General features: G+C 37.2%; 2 protein-coding genes and 1 non-coding gene across 3 annotated transcripts; 1 reads left to right on the top strand and 2 right to left on the bottom strand.

Moving 5' to 3' along the window:
* Positions 1–2,100: 2,100 nt before the first annotated feature.
* On the top strand, positions 2,101–9,292 carry ninj1 (ninjurin 1). The gene is made up of 3 exons (XM_023296941.3): positions 2,101–2,478; positions 7,142–7,379; positions 8,292–9,292. Exons 1-3 carry the CDS (start codon positions 2,422–2,424, stop codon positions 8,429–8,431), a joined length of 435 nt encoding a protein of 144 aa, XP_023152709.2. The 5' UTR covers positions 2,101–2,421; the 3' UTR covers positions 8,432–9,292.
* A 6-nt stretch (positions 9,293–9,298) lies between these two features.
* card19 (caspase recruitment domain family, member 19) lies at positions 9,299–14,952 on the bottom strand. The gene is made up of 6 exons (XM_023296938.3): positions 14,910–14,952; positions 13,279–13,418; positions 12,290–12,446; positions 12,095–12,157; positions 11,791–11,856; positions 9,299–11,667 (listed from the first exon to the last, which is right to left on the bottom strand). Exons 1-6 carry the CDS (start codon positions 14,914–14,916, stop codon positions 11,558–11,560), a joined length of 543 nt encoding a protein of 180 aa, XP_023152706.1. The 5' UTR covers positions 14,917–14,952; the 3' UTR covers positions 9,299–11,557.
* Positions 10,491–10,618, bottom strand: LOC111585822 (U6atac minor spliceosomal RNA). Its single transcript, XR_002747877.1, has one exon. It is a non-coding gene; the product is annotated as a U6atac minor spliceosomal RNA (small nuclear RNA).
* Positions 14,953–17,452: the final 2,500 nt, after the last annotated feature.

The raw sequence follows: 17,452 nt of genomic DNA, 5'->3' as shown, positions 1-17,452 counted from the left end.
ACTAAAGCAGTCATTGTTGCAACTGAATCATATATAACCAAGTAGTTCCAACCAACCAGAAAATGTTTACACAGATTTTGTAGCATTTTAAGATTCTGTATTATTGTCACTGAACTCTGTACAGACAATTTAAGAATGCATGTCCTATTATATGTAAATAAAGAATCTGTTTGTATATGTTCTTATTAGTCAAAGTGTGCATAATGTAGGTTTAGCTGTGGATTTGGTTAAAGCTTTTGTAAAGACTCTAAAAGACTTTAGGGATGAAACCTACTTTGAAGATATTTAAAAACAAGCAATACAAACAGAGAACAATACAATACTGACAGAACCTGCAATCAAAAGAAAGAAACTGAAGGTGGATGGACAGAATGTGGGGTCTCAATCAGGTGGGTCTCCTGAGCAGAACAAGGACACTGTGGACATCAGTATCAATTGTATACTTATATCATTTAGATTGCAATTATCAATAATCTTTATAAACAATTTTCTAATAAAGTGTATTAAACTCTACATGACCTCTCATGTTCTTCTGCATGGCACTCTTGTCTGGATAAACAAATGATAAGAGTGAATGACCCCACCAAAAATTACTCAGCCTTCAGACAGTTAATCAGACACTGTGCCACCCCAGTGTAAGCAATGGTCTCAGCTTTGGGCCTCCCCTATGAAAACTGTCTGACTCCGCCACTCTCTGCATGTCAGTGTTGATTTAGGGCCGATGCCACACCGGCCAGAGAGAGTGACCTGCTGTTGTTGGAATCATTTTAATCGTCTCAGTATATCAGAAGGAGTGGTTTTGAGGTACATCCATCCATCCATCCATCCATTATCTATACACCGCTTAATCCTCATTCGGGTTGTGGGGTTGCTGGAGTCTATCCCAGCTGACTTGGGGCGAAGGCAGGGGACACTCTGGACAGGATGCAGGGTGGTTTTGAGGTACAATGATGCAAAATTCTGACAGTACAACATATGACTGTGTTTGTTTTTAAAGAATATAATTATACAAACCTTTCTTTACCGTTAACACGAGAGTCACATGGACTCTTTTCCATTAGTGTGAATGAAAAATAACAATCTTTTTCGGTTTTACATAAAAATGTCAAATTAGTACTTTTGAGGGACATCAATGAATTTAACGCTTTCCATTCTATTCTTCAGAATTCTTCAATACTCTTTGTGTTGAGCTAATTAGCTATGCTACATTAGCATGCTTTAGCACTAGCTAGCTAGTTAGCTTGAATTCTTTTGCTACTGTCAGCTAAATATCCCTGTTGACTTCACATTATTTCTATTTCATGAATTCAAATATCGATGTTAATAAAGTAAAGCTACGACTTTTGTCGTAGACCCCTTAATTGTAAATCCTTTAGCAATAATCAAACCCTCTACATAGAAAAATCAAAGCAGTTAAAGTCAAAATGTCATCAAAATTTGAGAATATAGTTAATTTATTGTGGAAGTAAAAAGTTTGTATTGATGAAAGTGAATTGTGACGTTGAGAACAATCGATACTATGCGATATGATACAGTATGATACAAAACAATAAGATACCATATGATATCATACAGTAGGATATGATAGGATACGAAAGGATACAATATGATATGATACGATATGATATAATGCGATATGATATGATACAATATGATACTATACCATACGATATAAGAAAAGATACTATACCATACGATATGATATGATACCATATCATACCATACCGTATGATATGATAAGACAAGATAAGACAAGACTTTATTAATCCCAATGAAATTCTTGTGCCAGATATTGCTCAGAAAAAAAAGCAATTACTTAAGGCAAGAACTGCATTTCTAAAAAGTACAAAGCAATAAGATGTAAGTACAATGCATTACTGAAATTACTGGAATAAGTAAGCTAAAATAAGATTTACATTAAGTTTTATAATAATAACTCTGTAGTCTGTTATGATTCAATCATGCTCTAAATTTGTTTACTTTAAGCATACTTGTGTACATACTGTATTCAAACTATAGGATAACCAGCTTGTAATACCGCATTTAGACGCTGGGTGTCAGTAAAGCCCAACTAGTTGAACAGTGCGTTGATGAGTAGGCATTTCTGTGACTATAATCCCAATAAAACCGCTGCACGACCGTTACTGTTTACACTATGTGAGTATTTTGGTTAAACTGTAGTGTAAGAACGTCTTAATAAGTATCGGTAGTGGTCTCAGAGTGAGCAGCCCGCCGTTCCCACACTTCTCCTCCGAGCCCCGGCTCTCAGAGGACAGCCGCCCCCATGTTGGAGGGCGGTAGTCTGGAGCTGGTCACCCCTCTTCCTCAACCGTATATGTACACTCTGTGCCTCACTCCAGCGAGTCTCTGACAGCCTTCAGCGGAGCTACAGCCTCTCCTGGACACTCTGACCAAAGGAACATGGCTACAGAACACTTAGAAATGAACGGCGGTGCTGACAGAAACGGCGACGCTGAGGTAAGACAGCGGCTACAAAGGAACATCTCCGGGTCTAGCCAGCCGCCACTAACACCCAGCTCAGGGTCAACCGAGCGGCGGTTCCCACGGAGAATATCCAGGTTACATTGATAGATACTCTCCGGTTACAGTGGAAATGTTTATTCATCATCTCTCTGATTCTCATGATGTTAGATGTTTGCTAAGGCAGCTGAACGAGTGTCATTTATCTGATGTAACCGGGCAGCAGCGACGCATTGGTTAAATGTGGCTCAGATTTCACTGCTAGTTTACAAAGTTACTCGTGTCTGAGGGATTTTCCTGCTGTTATCTACTCAGTTTACACTCAGTGACAGCAGATACAGGAGACAATGTGGGCCCAGAGCACATCGCTCTGAAGAGGATCAGGTGGTGACCCAAATCAGGCATACGATGTGGCCCAATGGGTTTGCTAAAACAATACTTCTTTGTAGAAAAAGTATCTTTAAATATCATCTGTGTGATGAGAGGTTTTCTGAAAAATAAACAGGTATTCATAGCTAATGATAACCTCAACTTGTACTGTAAACAATTACATCTCATAGTGACTATTGGCAAAATGGGACATTTTCTGAATTGTTTTAATTCTGGAAAAAAATTACAGAATCACTCCAGTGCTACTGTGTACAGCTGTTAAAAAAAAAAAATTGTAGAAGATGAGTAATGCCAATATTATAATGTAATCAAATACAGCAGCACAATTAAAGTATTGAAAAGTAAAAAAAAAAAAAAAAAAAAAAACAGAGCTTTGACCATGGCCACCACACTGGCCAACTTGTTCACTCATTTAAAAATATTTAATATTTATTTATTTAAATCAATAAATACAAATCAGAAGAACAAGTAAAGTAGCTACAAATAGCTAGTTAGAGCTTTTACTGGCATGGTAAGTCTTACGCCAGTTAAAACATGGTTATGCTAGCTCCTCATACCTTAGTTCCAGCAAGCTTTCTGATAACATATTTAAGACAAATGATATTTGATTTAACTTAGAAATGTGATTTTTTTTTTTAACACAGCATGTATTTTGCGATTCTCCAAAACATTTTTTTCTTTATTAGTCAAAGTTTCTCATTTTAAAAATACACAACTAGCAAAATGGGATGTCAACTATATCTTTTGCCCATTTTCAAAAGGGCAAAAGTAGTATAGAATGATTCTTAGTAATTTTGACACATAATTACATCCCATTACAAAATAAACTGTAAGCAAGATAGGAATTTGGTATTTTTTAGATATTTAAAAGCTTAACATTTTAATGTCAGAACAATATGTCATTTCAATTACCACTGTCATTCTGGGATGTTATAGGCTGTTATTGTATGCAATATCATGCTCATTTTTATGACATAATACCAACTAGTCTTCATGAAATTCCTTTTCAGTTACTTTGAAGCATTAGTTTTAGGTTATTTTATGTATCTCTTGAAAAAAAAATACTCATTGCAAAGCTTAGCTGTCCCATTTTGCCATGTGTTGTATTTAAATAAAACTGTGGTACATTTATGAAAACTCTCAGTGGGAAGTGGTCTGCAAGAAAATGTCACAACTTATGTCACTGGGAAGTACACGCAGGTTGACTTCTGCAGAGGAGAGCAATGAGTAACCACACAGTTAGTCATGGAAAACTGCTGTCAACGTGGTTAACTAAAACACAATACAGTGAAACTGGTCAGCAATAGTTGACTGTGCCGTTTGTGTTATTTGATTAACTGATCATCAAAATATATATACTATTAACTATTAATAGCTGTTTAGATAATTTATTACATTTATTACGCTTTTACCTCATCTCTAATGTGCTCTTAAATGGAGTGTTATTGGCATTTAGATTGTTGGGTTAAGCAAACACTATGAAGCTGATGTCTTGAGCTCTCAACTTGTGATAGGTACTTGTACACAATACAATTACAGGAATAAATGCTAATATAATTAATAAATAGTTGCAGGCCAGCTTGTTTTTAGAACCGAACTGATACTGTTGATACCGGTTTTAGGGAATGAAGGTTCTGATGTCAGAATATTGGCCCATATTCTTTATCTACTGAACAACATTATGAATGCAGCACATGACGCTTTGTTAAAATTCCATCCATTCTTTTTAACATAGGCGAATAAGTGTTTGTTGTTCCAACACACGGCATCTCTACAACAGAATGGATACATTACATTGTAAGTGATAACATGAACATTGGAGTCATAGACCAGAAATCACAAGTCAGTAATTAGTCTCACATTTCCAACACGTAGAGTTAATTAAGTTGTCAATGCTGGCTAGTGGAATGTTATCCTGCTCTTCTTGAAGGACTTGGAAAAGTTATTGGATATTTTGGGGGACAAGATCCTGTAATGTCATATTCATAAACATGTTCATCCAGAGAATCAGGAGGCAGAGTGCGTGCTGTCTGAAACAAATTCTTAGAAGATGAATGGTGGAGTTGTGGACATTTAAGCGTCAGGCTAAAGCCTTAACTGACACGCCAGCATTTGGCATTCACCACAGTCTGTTCTTGTCTTTGTCCTGACATCTGTGGCATTGTGTCATTTTAATAAAGATGGCATTTTAAGAAGGCCTGTCACTGGTCAAAGGGGTTTCTGTGCACTGGTCTCTCTCTTTCTCTGAACAGGGTGTGGATTAACTCAATAGCTGAGATTTTGTTACCAGTTCAACAGCTCAAAAACTTTTTACATGTAATTCAGAAAAGAAGACTATTTTCATGCTGTGTTTATACTTTTGTTCCGTGTATATACACAGGGGCTTTCCTTTATAGGGGAAATTTTTGGCCCCAAAGGAAAATTCCCAGCATCAAAATGATGAGACTAAAAATAGAAATTCATTGTTTTAACCATTTCTGTTAGTTGATGTCTCATTTACTCAAGCTTAATAACTATCTTGGTTCATAAAACTATCAGAACTACCAGGAAAATTCAGAGATTTCTGCCATATGAGATTAAAAAAAAAGACACATTAAAGACTGACCAAGCTCTCTGTTGTGACTCATGACCCCTCAAAGGCCCATTATGAGTCCTGGTTCATCCATCCATTATCTATACATCGCGTAATCCTTATTAGGGTCGCGGGGGGGCTGGAGTCTATCCCAGTTGACTTAGGGTCCTCCCCCAAAACCTTATTGAGGATAAAACGGTGTCCAATGGATGGATGGATCTTATCTTTTCAAATCAGAAAAACTGGCTGACCGATGTATCAGTCGGGCTCAACGGTAAATGAAGCTATTATAGAGAGTGGATGTAGCGGGGAAAAGCTTTCACACTTGTGTGTCAGTCTACCACAAGAGCATCATTTTCCTCTTTGAGCTTGGCAGGTTTTTACAGTTGTAAAAAGAGGAACGCAGAGTTCAATCTCAGCACTCGATGTTTCCAATGTGAGCACAAGGTTGACTTTGTCGGACAGCTGAGCTACACTCCACCCAGATGAAACCCTAAACTCTATTCTGTAATCATATGAAGACAAGGAAGGGGTTCAGAAATGACACTGCTTTTCTTTGATGTAATGTTTGTGTTGTGTCTCTCAATTAACCATTCACCTCACACTCATTTCACCTGTAAGTAAAACAGAGAAAAGCTCTTTTTGCCTTTCTAGGTAAAAGGAAGCTTCTTACGGCTTGGATTAGTGAGCCCATCTAAGCTGTAATGGAACTGTTTTGTCTTGTTATTTAAGAAATACCATTGTATAATAGTAAAATTGCACCAGTGAATGTGAGCTAGATTATTGTTACAAGAACGTGGCTTCTCCTATCTTACGTGTTGCGTAATTGTGACAAAAGTGTTTTCATTGATATTTTAAAGTGTTTTTTGGTCGAGGTGATTCTGGCACTACAGTGACCTGCTTAGTTCGAAAGAAAGGAAGTGGTATGAAATTCTTTTCCAGCCACTGAACTGAAACTAGCTCAGTGATCAACTACGCAAAAGTTGTTTCTGTTCCATAAAAAAGACTTTCACTTCCATAAATATTTTCCACAGAAAACAAAAATATTGGAATTGCACAATTCTGGTTTTAGTTTTGTCATTACGCTGACATATTTTCTTGAAAAGAGGTTAGCTTAGTTATTCTAAAACAAAAAAAAGTGATTAAAACATGAAAAGATTTGCACATCAAATAAATTGGAGTACTGAACAACTTTCACATATATTCTGTTGAATTTGATATTTGTAATCACTTTGGCAAATAGTTATAATTTTAAACAAGCTAAGAGCTGATTGTCTCGTGTGGATTTAGATATTCATTTTGATTGTTGTGTTGGACATTAAAAATGTATATTAGTTCTGAAGTACTTCTGCAATTTGGGTTTAGCAAAAAAGGAAAAAAAAAGAAATCCCCACACATTCCAACAACAGCTGGAACACAAGTTTCTGGACAGGAAAACTGGTGGTATTGCTGTGTCACTGTAAAGCTGTGCATTGAAGGATAAGTCTTCCATTTACGTGTGTTTATTTAGATGAAGGCAGAACAGAATAATACATTAACTGACATCTGATGACTGTGTCTATTATTGTTAAGTAAACCTACAGTAATAGAGCCGTAACATGTCAAATCCTGCACCGACGTAGCGGAAAATTGATTGTCAAGGCCTTCGTGTGCCTTTCTGTGTGTCATACTGATGTCAGACATTGTGTTTGTGCTCAGGTCCCACTGCGGCCAGACAGGAGGAGGAGAGAAAAACCCCTGAACATGAACAATTACGCCAATAAGAAGAGCGTGGCAGAAAGCATGCTGGACGTGGCTCTGCTGATGGCTAATGCCTCCCAGCTGAAGGCGGTGTTAGCACAGGGATCACAATTCCCCTTCTATGTGCCCCTCATTATTCTCATCAGCATCTCTCTCATCCTACAAATCCTGGTGGGAGTTCTGCTCATCTTTATCTGTAAGTTTGGAGGTCATGACCTTATTTCCATTTGATACTCGCTTGTTAGAATTTTTCACATGAAGACATTTTTGGAAAGTCAAGTCAGGTCTGATTATCCATCTTATAATGTTTTCAGTATATGACACTGTCTATCCTTAGGCCCCATTTAATACAAGAAACTGATAAAACTATATATAATAGGTATTAATTCAGTGTATTGAACAAAGTCATAACAGTTAAAAGTAGTGTGTAGGCGTTGTTTAACATCAGCACAAGTGTTTAGACATAGGGCAAGAGTTTTTCTACAAATCTGCAAATTTATCACGCAGTGTTTTTTCACAGGTTTACAGAGGCTGATTTTTAGGCTTTGATAGCATTTATATACACCCTCCTTTCTCCTTATGGCACCAATGTTATTACTATAAACTGCAAATCAATAAATTGGAACACCGATGTCTTGCAGTACAAAGTCTACTCTGGTGCGTTCTCCACCAGCTATACTGTTATCTTCTCCCAACAGAGAGTAATATTTTGATAGGCAGCAGAGTTTACAGAGCCACAGCAGGAAGAAATGGGTGTCTGCTGTCAGCTGTTTCCAATTTGAAAGCACTCTCGTCCCTATTGGGAAAATGTAGTCCATCACAGGAAATTTGACATTAGTAAGATTGCACGACTTGTTCTCGGTTAAAAAAAATGAACCTGCATGTTTTCCAGAGCGACGAGGCATGAAATATCCTGGTGGAGGAATAAGCTAATTATTCACCTGAGGGCAGTGCTGTCAGATGCTGTTAATTTGTATCTCAGCCTTCAGTAATGATTACTTCGCGGCTAATGTGACAGGAAGCTCTGTGCTGCCACCTCGTGGGGAGAGGAGCTGAGTCTTACTGACGGAGAATTCACTGTCTTCACGTTTTGTTTCTCTATTCCCAGTGAAGTGGAATCTAAATGATGAGAGAATGCACTACAAGCTGGACATCTTGGAGAATTTTGCCACAGCCTTTGTCTTCATCATAGTCGTAGTCAACGTCTTCATCACAGCCTTCGGTGTCCAAATGTCTACAAGTTCTTGATCATTCCTTTACTTGGTGCCTGCTGATTAACTTTTCAAAGACGGACAACCAAATTATCCTCCGCAGAAAGAATGGACATTTGTTAAACAAACTAGACGGCATGCGGGTGTATTCGTTTTTCTGAAATTCAACCTCCCAAGCTAGAAGAGAACCAAGGATAAAGTTATATTGTCTGCTATGTGTGTCTGTTAGACGTGTTCTGTCACTCTAACCATGGACAACGTGTGGTGGTCAGTTCTTATTTCATGTAAATATTCACCAGTTTGTTACCTCCTATCATGCTCAGGTTACTGATGCAAATGACTGATTGCCTTTACTTATTAAACTAACATCAGGAGCAATATACTGTATGTCTGCTGAAAACATTGTGAAAACAAAAAAAAGACTTTTGGCTCTTATTTTGAAGTTTTTAAATATGTTATTGTGCCTGCATTCTGTTTCAAACAAAAAAGCATAATCACCACACGTATAATCCAAATGAAGTTCTTGACAGTGAGTGCATCAGGATTCATCTTCCCCTACTGCTGCACGAGGCGTTATGTAAATTAGCTTTATTATGTGGGGAAAATGTGATATTTACAGTGTTTTAGTCCTCCATTGAATGATGAAGTGGACCATACCTTTGTTTTCTAAAGTACTATAGAGTGTAATGTGTAATATTTAAACGGTCATTCATCAGTTAATGTCTGTAAGTCTTGTGGATTGAATTATCTATAGTGTACGTAGTTACTTTGAGGCTTTTTTATCACATTTTTTAAGGACCAAAAACATTCTCTCTCTGTATATATATATAATCTTGTACTGTACATTGTGACTAGTATTTTACATGAAGATTCTTAATAAAACTATAAAAACTGACAAGATGTCTTTCTTTATGTTGTCATGCATTTTTTATTTTATTTTATTGTACAAAGACAAAAGTCTGTCTTACAAATGATGGCACTTCTGAACGAAAGGTATTTTTACACGACACAGTACACACAAAATATGAGAAATTCAATGAGTAAATGTCAACTAATGACATTTTCTTGTAGAAAAATATTACCTTTTTTCAATTATAAGGCATAAACAAAGCCATTTAAGCTGCAAAATTTCTTTCAGATGCCTCTAATATTGACGTCTAAAATCCTGAGAATTTAACAGAGCACCATCATGACAGTTATGTTCAGAAGCCCATTTTTATGTTCTGCATCTTAATAAAATTGCACACAAACCACCTGAAAAATAGCATCAACTTTTATATATCTGCTTGTCATTTTAGTGCAAATTAAATTACTGTTATACTCAATGAAAGCCTATTTTATGTAGACCTAAATAAAACTTTTTTTAAAAAATGGGCTATTTAAAAATATATATTTTCATGGTTATGGAACGGCATTTTATTCAATATTATAAATTAAGTGAACTAACACAAACTAATATTTCTGGGAAATTAATAAACATGGATATGAATCAGCTCTTAAAATAAACAATGCAATAAATATATAAATCAATGCATTCACTAAATAAATGGGTTTTTAATTTTTTTTTAAGGGCTACTTTGATTTGTTTTACCAGATGTCTATTTCCTACTGCTTCATTTAGTTATTTCAGGATTTATCTCAAAGCCATTTTTATTTATTTAATTTGTTCACTGAATAGTGGACAAAACAGCATTTCATACAAATTTAGCTCAACATATAGTCGCCAAAGAGGCACAGTAAGAACAAAAACTATCCAAACTGTAGGACACAGTGTTAAATAATAATGGGCAGGAGCTTAAAAACATATAAATGCACTTTTTTTTGACTTTCAAAAACCAAGTTTAGCTATTTCAGTAAGAGACTGGAGGACACTACAAAAGACAAACAGTATCCTCCGCGTATTCAGTGGTTTGCAAAATGCTGCCACAGGCCAACAGGAAACAAGAACATTTCCGTCCTGACGGAATAAGCGGAAACAAAGACATGGCCAAACAGTTCCGTTCTTAAACTACACTGTGGAAACCGGAGATGTGGTTTCACTTATGTACAGAAGCAGTAAAAAATTACTAAGGGACAGTTGAGGGAAGTTACACAGACGAAAAACTTGGTTAGAGATGCCACGAAGTAGGTGGCAATGCCTTAACCATATGTGTGTTGCGGGCCACAAAGGCCAATTCCATCCTTGTCAAGGGGAGTGCTAACCTTCTCTCCTTTCATACAACACGTCAACAAACCGGCGACACGTCACAATATATACAGAGAGTTATACGACTTGGTCTGACTCATGGTGCAATGTCCTCGTGTACTTACAAGTATTACCTCCAACGATGCTCCATTGTTGTATTTTCCGTTGAACCGGGCTGATACCTATTTACGTTTTTTCTTTCGACGTTTCTATATCTTGTTTGTTTACAACTCTACCCACAATGCAGTGCACCGGGAGAGCGGAGTACCATTGGTAGAGAAAATCACGTGATTGCAAATATCACTGTGAATCCGTCTAAAAACCTTATTCAGTCTACGTGCTCTATGTTGTTTCTGACAAAGCGATAGAAAAACAGATTTCTCTTTTTGCTGCTGTTTAAATGTAAGCAGTTGAATTTGTAGAAGCTCCTATGAAAACAATACAGTCTCGGTGATGTAACTTGTTTTGGCCGCAAGGTGGCGGTCATGTTTAAGATGAGATCCACAGTAACCTGCTCCTGAATCAATTTATATGAAAACATCACTGGAAAAAACACACATGAAGCCACCAACAAACGAAACAAAATCGTCTAATTTAAGTCACAACACCAAAATATACTGATTAATTAGAGGCTATTTTTGTGGAACCGTACTACAGCCAAGAATGGATCTCCCTGTTATTTAGTTGTTTAGAACGCCTCAATCAGTTCAACTGATATCAGTGCAATTTGTGTTTGTAAAATAATACTTTAGTAGACACTTGCAGCAAAAATAAATTACTTAATGTTGCTATACTTTACTGTTTTTAGGCTGAAGTGTATTCATCCCTTTCACCCATTTAAATAGACATGAGAGAAAACTGTAGCAATGTGCCAAATGCATACAAAATTTGTATTGAACCCTTGATATAGTGTGCTGTGCTTTGGTACAATTCATAGGTGCAGCATTGCTGAAGCACCTGTTATAAAGGAGCCACACTTTACTTCATGAAGCTTTCTTCAGTGTACCATATAAGAACCTCCTGAGCTTTTCTTTTCAGTCCGAGAGCAGCCATCCCCAGGGCCCGGCTGCCTCCCGACACTTTAGCTTCTACAGAAAAAAAGGCACCTTTTTAGTAACGCTGCATTTACAGTATGAAATGGAATTAATAGCAGCAACAGCATATTACTGCAATGTCAACAGAAGTTTAAAAAACACTGGAAAATTATTTACCACTGTAGTAATAGAGCAAAGCCACTCCAACTGCAAATCCAAAACATCCCAGAAAGAAGAAGGGACCTGGAGAAGGTTTGCACATTAAAATATGAATGTAATTATTTAATGTTGTGCTTCTCACTTCTAAATAACTACACAATACGTTCTGCATGGGTAGTTTTTGCTACATCAATAACTGCTTTTTAAAGTTTTAGCATGTTTGAACACTGGATGCCCTGATTTATCTATTTCCGTCACTATATCCAAACTGTGTGGATTATCGACACAATATATTACGTTGTATCCTTTTTTAACCTCTCACCTCTGTCGTTCAGAACATATCTCTGTTTGTAGACATGAGGAATTGCGAGTGGATCCATGGAATCTAGAGGCAGGATGGAATGAAATGTAAATTATACAGACACACATACAAATATGTAATATTTATTTTGTATTATTCAGACAACTATTAAATTTGTGAGCGTTGGGATATAGGGAAGCCATGCTGGGGACGAACCTCTGAGGCGGAGCCGTGTGGGTAAGCTGTAGTAAACCTCCTCTACATGCAAATGAAGAGCTCTGTAAAACTCCCTGCATGCTTCCTCGCCTTTCTCCTGCAGGTGTGTCAGGAGTTCACCCAGTCGAACACTTGTAGGGACGTCCAAGTTTCTGAACTGGAAAACAGTTAACAACAGCTACAATCAGATAGAAGGGTTGTCTAAGTAGAAGCATGCACGCAGGTTCTCTGTTACCCCTTGAGCCATCTGTGATGGCATTTAAAAAAAAATATTAGTCTTTTTCCTTCATGTTTTTTGTGTCATGTAATTATTCCATTTAAGACCTAATTTCCTTCATGCAGTTTCTGAACGACAGCATCTGTTCATGGCTCCCTGACATGTGGCCTTAAAAGCTGACTACATACTTGTGAAGAAATACTTTTACATGCAAAACATTAAAAAAAGACATCCATTCAAGTACTTTAAGTAAGTACAATTTTAAATATGCTTGCTGAAATATAAATTCAAGCTATGTATACATAATTAGAGAGTTTTAATTTTATGCTGCTTTACTTTACTACTCCGTTCTAAAGGGTCATTTTATACTAAAATCAAGTTTTCCTTGATCTAATACATTTCTTTCATGGCTATTATTTAATTTTCAGATTGACATATTTCATAGAAGACTTTAATAACTTTATAAAAAATGGTGCATTAAACTTCAGTACGTATACCGTGACATCAGATGCTGCTTGCAATGCATTACTAATATTAGTACAGACAAGAATAAATATATGATTAAAAAAAATCCATTGATAGCAGTCTTTAAAAAAAAAAAAAAAAAACTTCACTTTTAACGCTTAGGAGAATTTTCCAATAAAATTTTGCAATACATTTTTAATGCAGAACTTTTAAAAATAACAGTATTTTCACACTGTGTAACTTATGGATCTCTCTTGTACCACTGCCAGCATGTCATAAAACCAGTAAATGACTGGTGACGACTCACCTTGGTAGCCTCTTTGTCTGTGAGGATCTGAGGGTAGATTCGGTTGAGCTGCAGGATAAGTTTGTCCGCCAGCTCTGTGTCCAGTCTCCGGTCAGCTCTGAGGAAGGCGCTGTCCTCTATCAGCTGCTCACGGAAACTGTCTGTCCATGCAAATAGAGAGAGGATAGAAAAAATAACTCAGTACCTCTGCAACTGTCTAACAATAGGCTAGCCTATTTTATTGGAAGTGGATGCCACTTTGCAGTAGTCTTGTTACTAACACAGAACAGAACCAGCGGCACCTCCAAGGAGTGACAGGGGGCCACAGGCACACCTGAAATCTAACTGGCCACACCAGATGTGATAGACCAAGTTCACTGAAACTCAGATGTCCAAGTTTCAATGTAAGTGCAAGTGAATTCCCCATTAGATGATTGCAACAGCTATGCACAGCAGCAGCTAGTCAACATCACTGCGAGTGCAAAAGACGCCACGTGCCTTTAATTGATTAAGACGAATACAGAAATACCACAAAGTATTAACTTCTAGCTGGATGTAAGAGTCTCTCCTCTGTGCAAATTTATGCACAACACAACAGAAACATCACTGATTATTTATAAATTATCCCTGACATGGCGACATGAACCTTGACAAAAGCACCTTGTACTTTTCTACATTTCAGACAGGTGAGCGGCCACATACAGCGTCACAGTTTATCAGTTACAGGTAAATAATCTGTTACATGGCTAAACCCTGAACTCCATCACACCTTGAGATCATTTTACTGGAAAATCTGATCTGGTTTCTTCAGTCAAAATGTTTATCTCTCCTATCAGGTGATTCTATTAGGGAGATTTTTCTGTTTCACAGAAACATATTTGCAGCAGTGACCTTCATGTACAAATGATTGCATTTTAGAACATGATGTCTTTAATCACGAAAATAACGGGTAGCCTAATTACAATAAAAACATTTTCAGTTATCATCACACATGAACAGACGTATCAGCAATGATCAACAATGGATGTCTTGCCTATATGAGTGACATTTTTACCCTCAATATTTTTGATAACGGTCTCTCTAAAAGCCAGAATACTATAACTATACCTATAATCGTATAAATCATAAACAATTATATAAACAAGTATATCGGTATGTGATTTTCAGCTAACCTCGATACTACAACAGCATCAAAAAATTCCTAACATTCAGTTATACTATTTGTGTGTGTGTGTGTGTGTGTGTGTGTGTAACACCCCAAGACTTTCAGTGGCCCCCACCTGGCCAACCACATCAGAAACGTCTGGAGGCGCCACTGGCAGGAACGTATATTGTCGCCAGTATTTTCTCGTAACTCGTAATAGAAGTGGAGTATAAGGGCATGACGGGTGGGAAAGGTTGCATAAACACACACGTTGACAGCAAACAAAAAATGTTTTTCCTGTCAACCGTGTTGTCAAGAAACTTTTGAGAAAACCTCAACAGGACTTGGAAGGAGCCGTTCCTCTGTGTTTGGAAAAGCGAAGGCAAACTTTCAGGTCGTTGGTGCTGCGGTAATGCTTTATGCCTAATGGGAAAACTGTAAAGTAGAACGGAAGGCTACATACGTGCTAAAAATAAGCATTACTTTTAGTTAAAAGAAAGACACAAACCTCCCATTGTGGAGTCCCCTCTGTCCTCTGTGTGGACACGCCCTCTGACGTCATCACGCAGGCAGAGATGGGCGACGTCAACGTCTTCAAAAACGGAGAAAAAAAAACAAAACTTTCCTTTTCAGAGTAATTTCACTTACACATGAACAGAGGATTTGTTGGGGTCTTGACACATTCAGGGCTCAGTCCAATCCATTATTTTTTTTTAATGTTTTATTTGAACTAGTGGTCATTTTCAAGGTGTTTCACAACAAAATCAATCTTAAAAAATAAATCTTTTTAGTGAGTGAGTGCAGAACAGACAGCGGAAGTACTTCTCAAACTGTGCTTTGAAATTAATCTTAGCTTATCCAACTATAGCAAGCTGCACTAATAGGTGATATGGCTACCTGTTGTTGTATTTCCTTAATTTAATAGATATAGTGGTCAGATTCCATATGTTATGGGGAAGCATCCATGCACATAATATTCACTGCTACAAATATCTTGCTTTGGGGCTGCGAAAAAGAAAAATCCATAATAAAACACTTGACAAGACAGAAAAATATTTGACTTCAGCATACAGATCTGACTTTTAAAATCAATAAAATAATGCATGAATGAAATATCAGATGAATAGCCAGAACTGTTATTTCTAAGTATTTTTGGAAGTAACAGGGATATTCATAAAACATTCAGCACTTTAGCCTTTAATGCCCAGATCTAATGACACTACTGCACATATCTTTTTTTTCAAAAATGTTTTTTGATGTATTATATCCATGTATCTTTTATTTACACACAAAAAGGGTACTTACATTATCAGAAAATGATTAACTGCATACGGAACCATTTATAATGTTTTTTTTAAGGTGTGTATTTTGCTTTTTTTATTAATGGGACTATATTTGAGTGACTCATTAAATGGTGGAAAACAATGCACTTTGTACCAAGCTGCAGATGTGCTTTGAAAAAGTTTATACGGTAAGAAATAGTCTCAAAAATCATGATTGTTTTCAATTTCATTGATAGAATAAATAAAGCTTGATTGTAATTTTTTTTAAAGGCAGCTAACTTGATTTTATTGAAAATGACATTTCAAACTTCAGAATTGTGAAAGTTAGATTTATTTATTTTTTTACACCAACCATAACTGGATGCTGAGACAGGAGCCTACAGTCATGAATTTTGCTAGTGTTTTTTTTTTCCTTTTAAACCACAGTTCAGTCTTCTTGAAATTGTGACCATCCAGCTAAATTCAAACTGCCTTCTGTAATCAAAACAGGCATGGCAACAGCAAATTTTGATTTCAGCTGAAAATGCTCGGTATACAATCTTCAGGGGGGTCCAGGGGGGCACAGCCCCCCTGAAGCCGAGAGGTTTTCAGTAAAATAGAGGTGATTTAGAATGAAAAACATGCATAGAATTACAGAAGACTAGATTGTAATGAATAAGTTAATTTAATGAAAAGTTAACTTACTTTTTCTTCAATGTTGTCACTGCATTTAGTCCTACAATTTTTACAGTTCTATAGGTCTTTTAACACTATTTACACTGGAGTTCTACACTGGTCACAAAGTCACTTCTAATGTCAGTTTCCTCTATGGAGTCAGCTGTGTCAGTTTTTTTTTTACATTTCCAGAACACTCTTTAAACACTATCAGGGATTCATTTTGCCCTGAGTCATGAGTCAAATACCCAATGTTTTGTTAAATGACTCAAATGACTTTTCTCTCAAGCCAATTCCATCGGAACTTGTTTTTGACACTTTTATCTATTTGTAGCACCGATGACTCTTGATCTTTCGATAAAAACCTCATGATTCCACCGAAAACAATCCCAATAGCTCAAAATTCCAACACGAACATGCCGCCATGAATTGTAACAAAAGAATGCATCGAGCAATTTGATTGGTCCAATCGTTGGCAGCTAACCAATTTCGACCAATCGCAAGGCCTTTTACAATGCAGCAGGAGCTAGACTGGTTCTCTTTGTTTTGTTTTGCAGTCTGTCAGATGTAAAGGTGTTCAGTGAAGAGTTGGGTATTTAGTTTTTTCCTAAAGACTGAGAGACACTCTGCAGATTGAACAGAGTTTGGTAACTCGTTCCACCATCGAGGAACCACAGAGAAGAAGAGTCTAGCTATAGACTGGCCTTGTTGTGGTGGTTGGACCAGGAGCCTTTTGTTGGCCGAGCGTAGTGAGCTGGAGGGATTGTAGACCGGAATGAGAGTTCAGCGGGCAGCAACTGGAAGCCAGTGTAGCGATCTGAACAGTGGGGTGACATGCTTTTTTTGGCTGGTTGAAAACCAGACGCTCTGCTGCATTCCGGATCGTCTGCAGAGGTTTGACGATGCGTGTCGGGAGAGCCTGTACCAGGAGTCGTGCTGCATGTTCAGACAGCAATGGTCTGATCTTCCTGATGTTGTACAGGACGAATCGACACGACCGAGTAACAGAGGCCACACGAGCCTTAAGGTTAGCTGGTCATCGATCATGACACCCAGGTTTCTGGCAGACTTTGTGGGTTTCAGTTGGGTTGATTCAAGCTGGATGTTGATTTCC

The sequence above is a fragment of the Amphiprion ocellaris genome, chromosome 5 (assembly GCF_022539595.1).
Source record: "Amphiprion ocellaris isolate individual 3 ecotype Okinawa chromosome 5, ASM2253959v1, whole genome shotgun sequence".
Taxonomy (NCBI): Eukaryota; Metazoa; Chordata; class Actinopteri; family Pomacentridae; genus Amphiprion; species Amphiprion ocellaris.
Note: the sequence above shows the minus strand (reverse complement) of the source record. Positions and strands in the feature narration are given on the sequence as shown.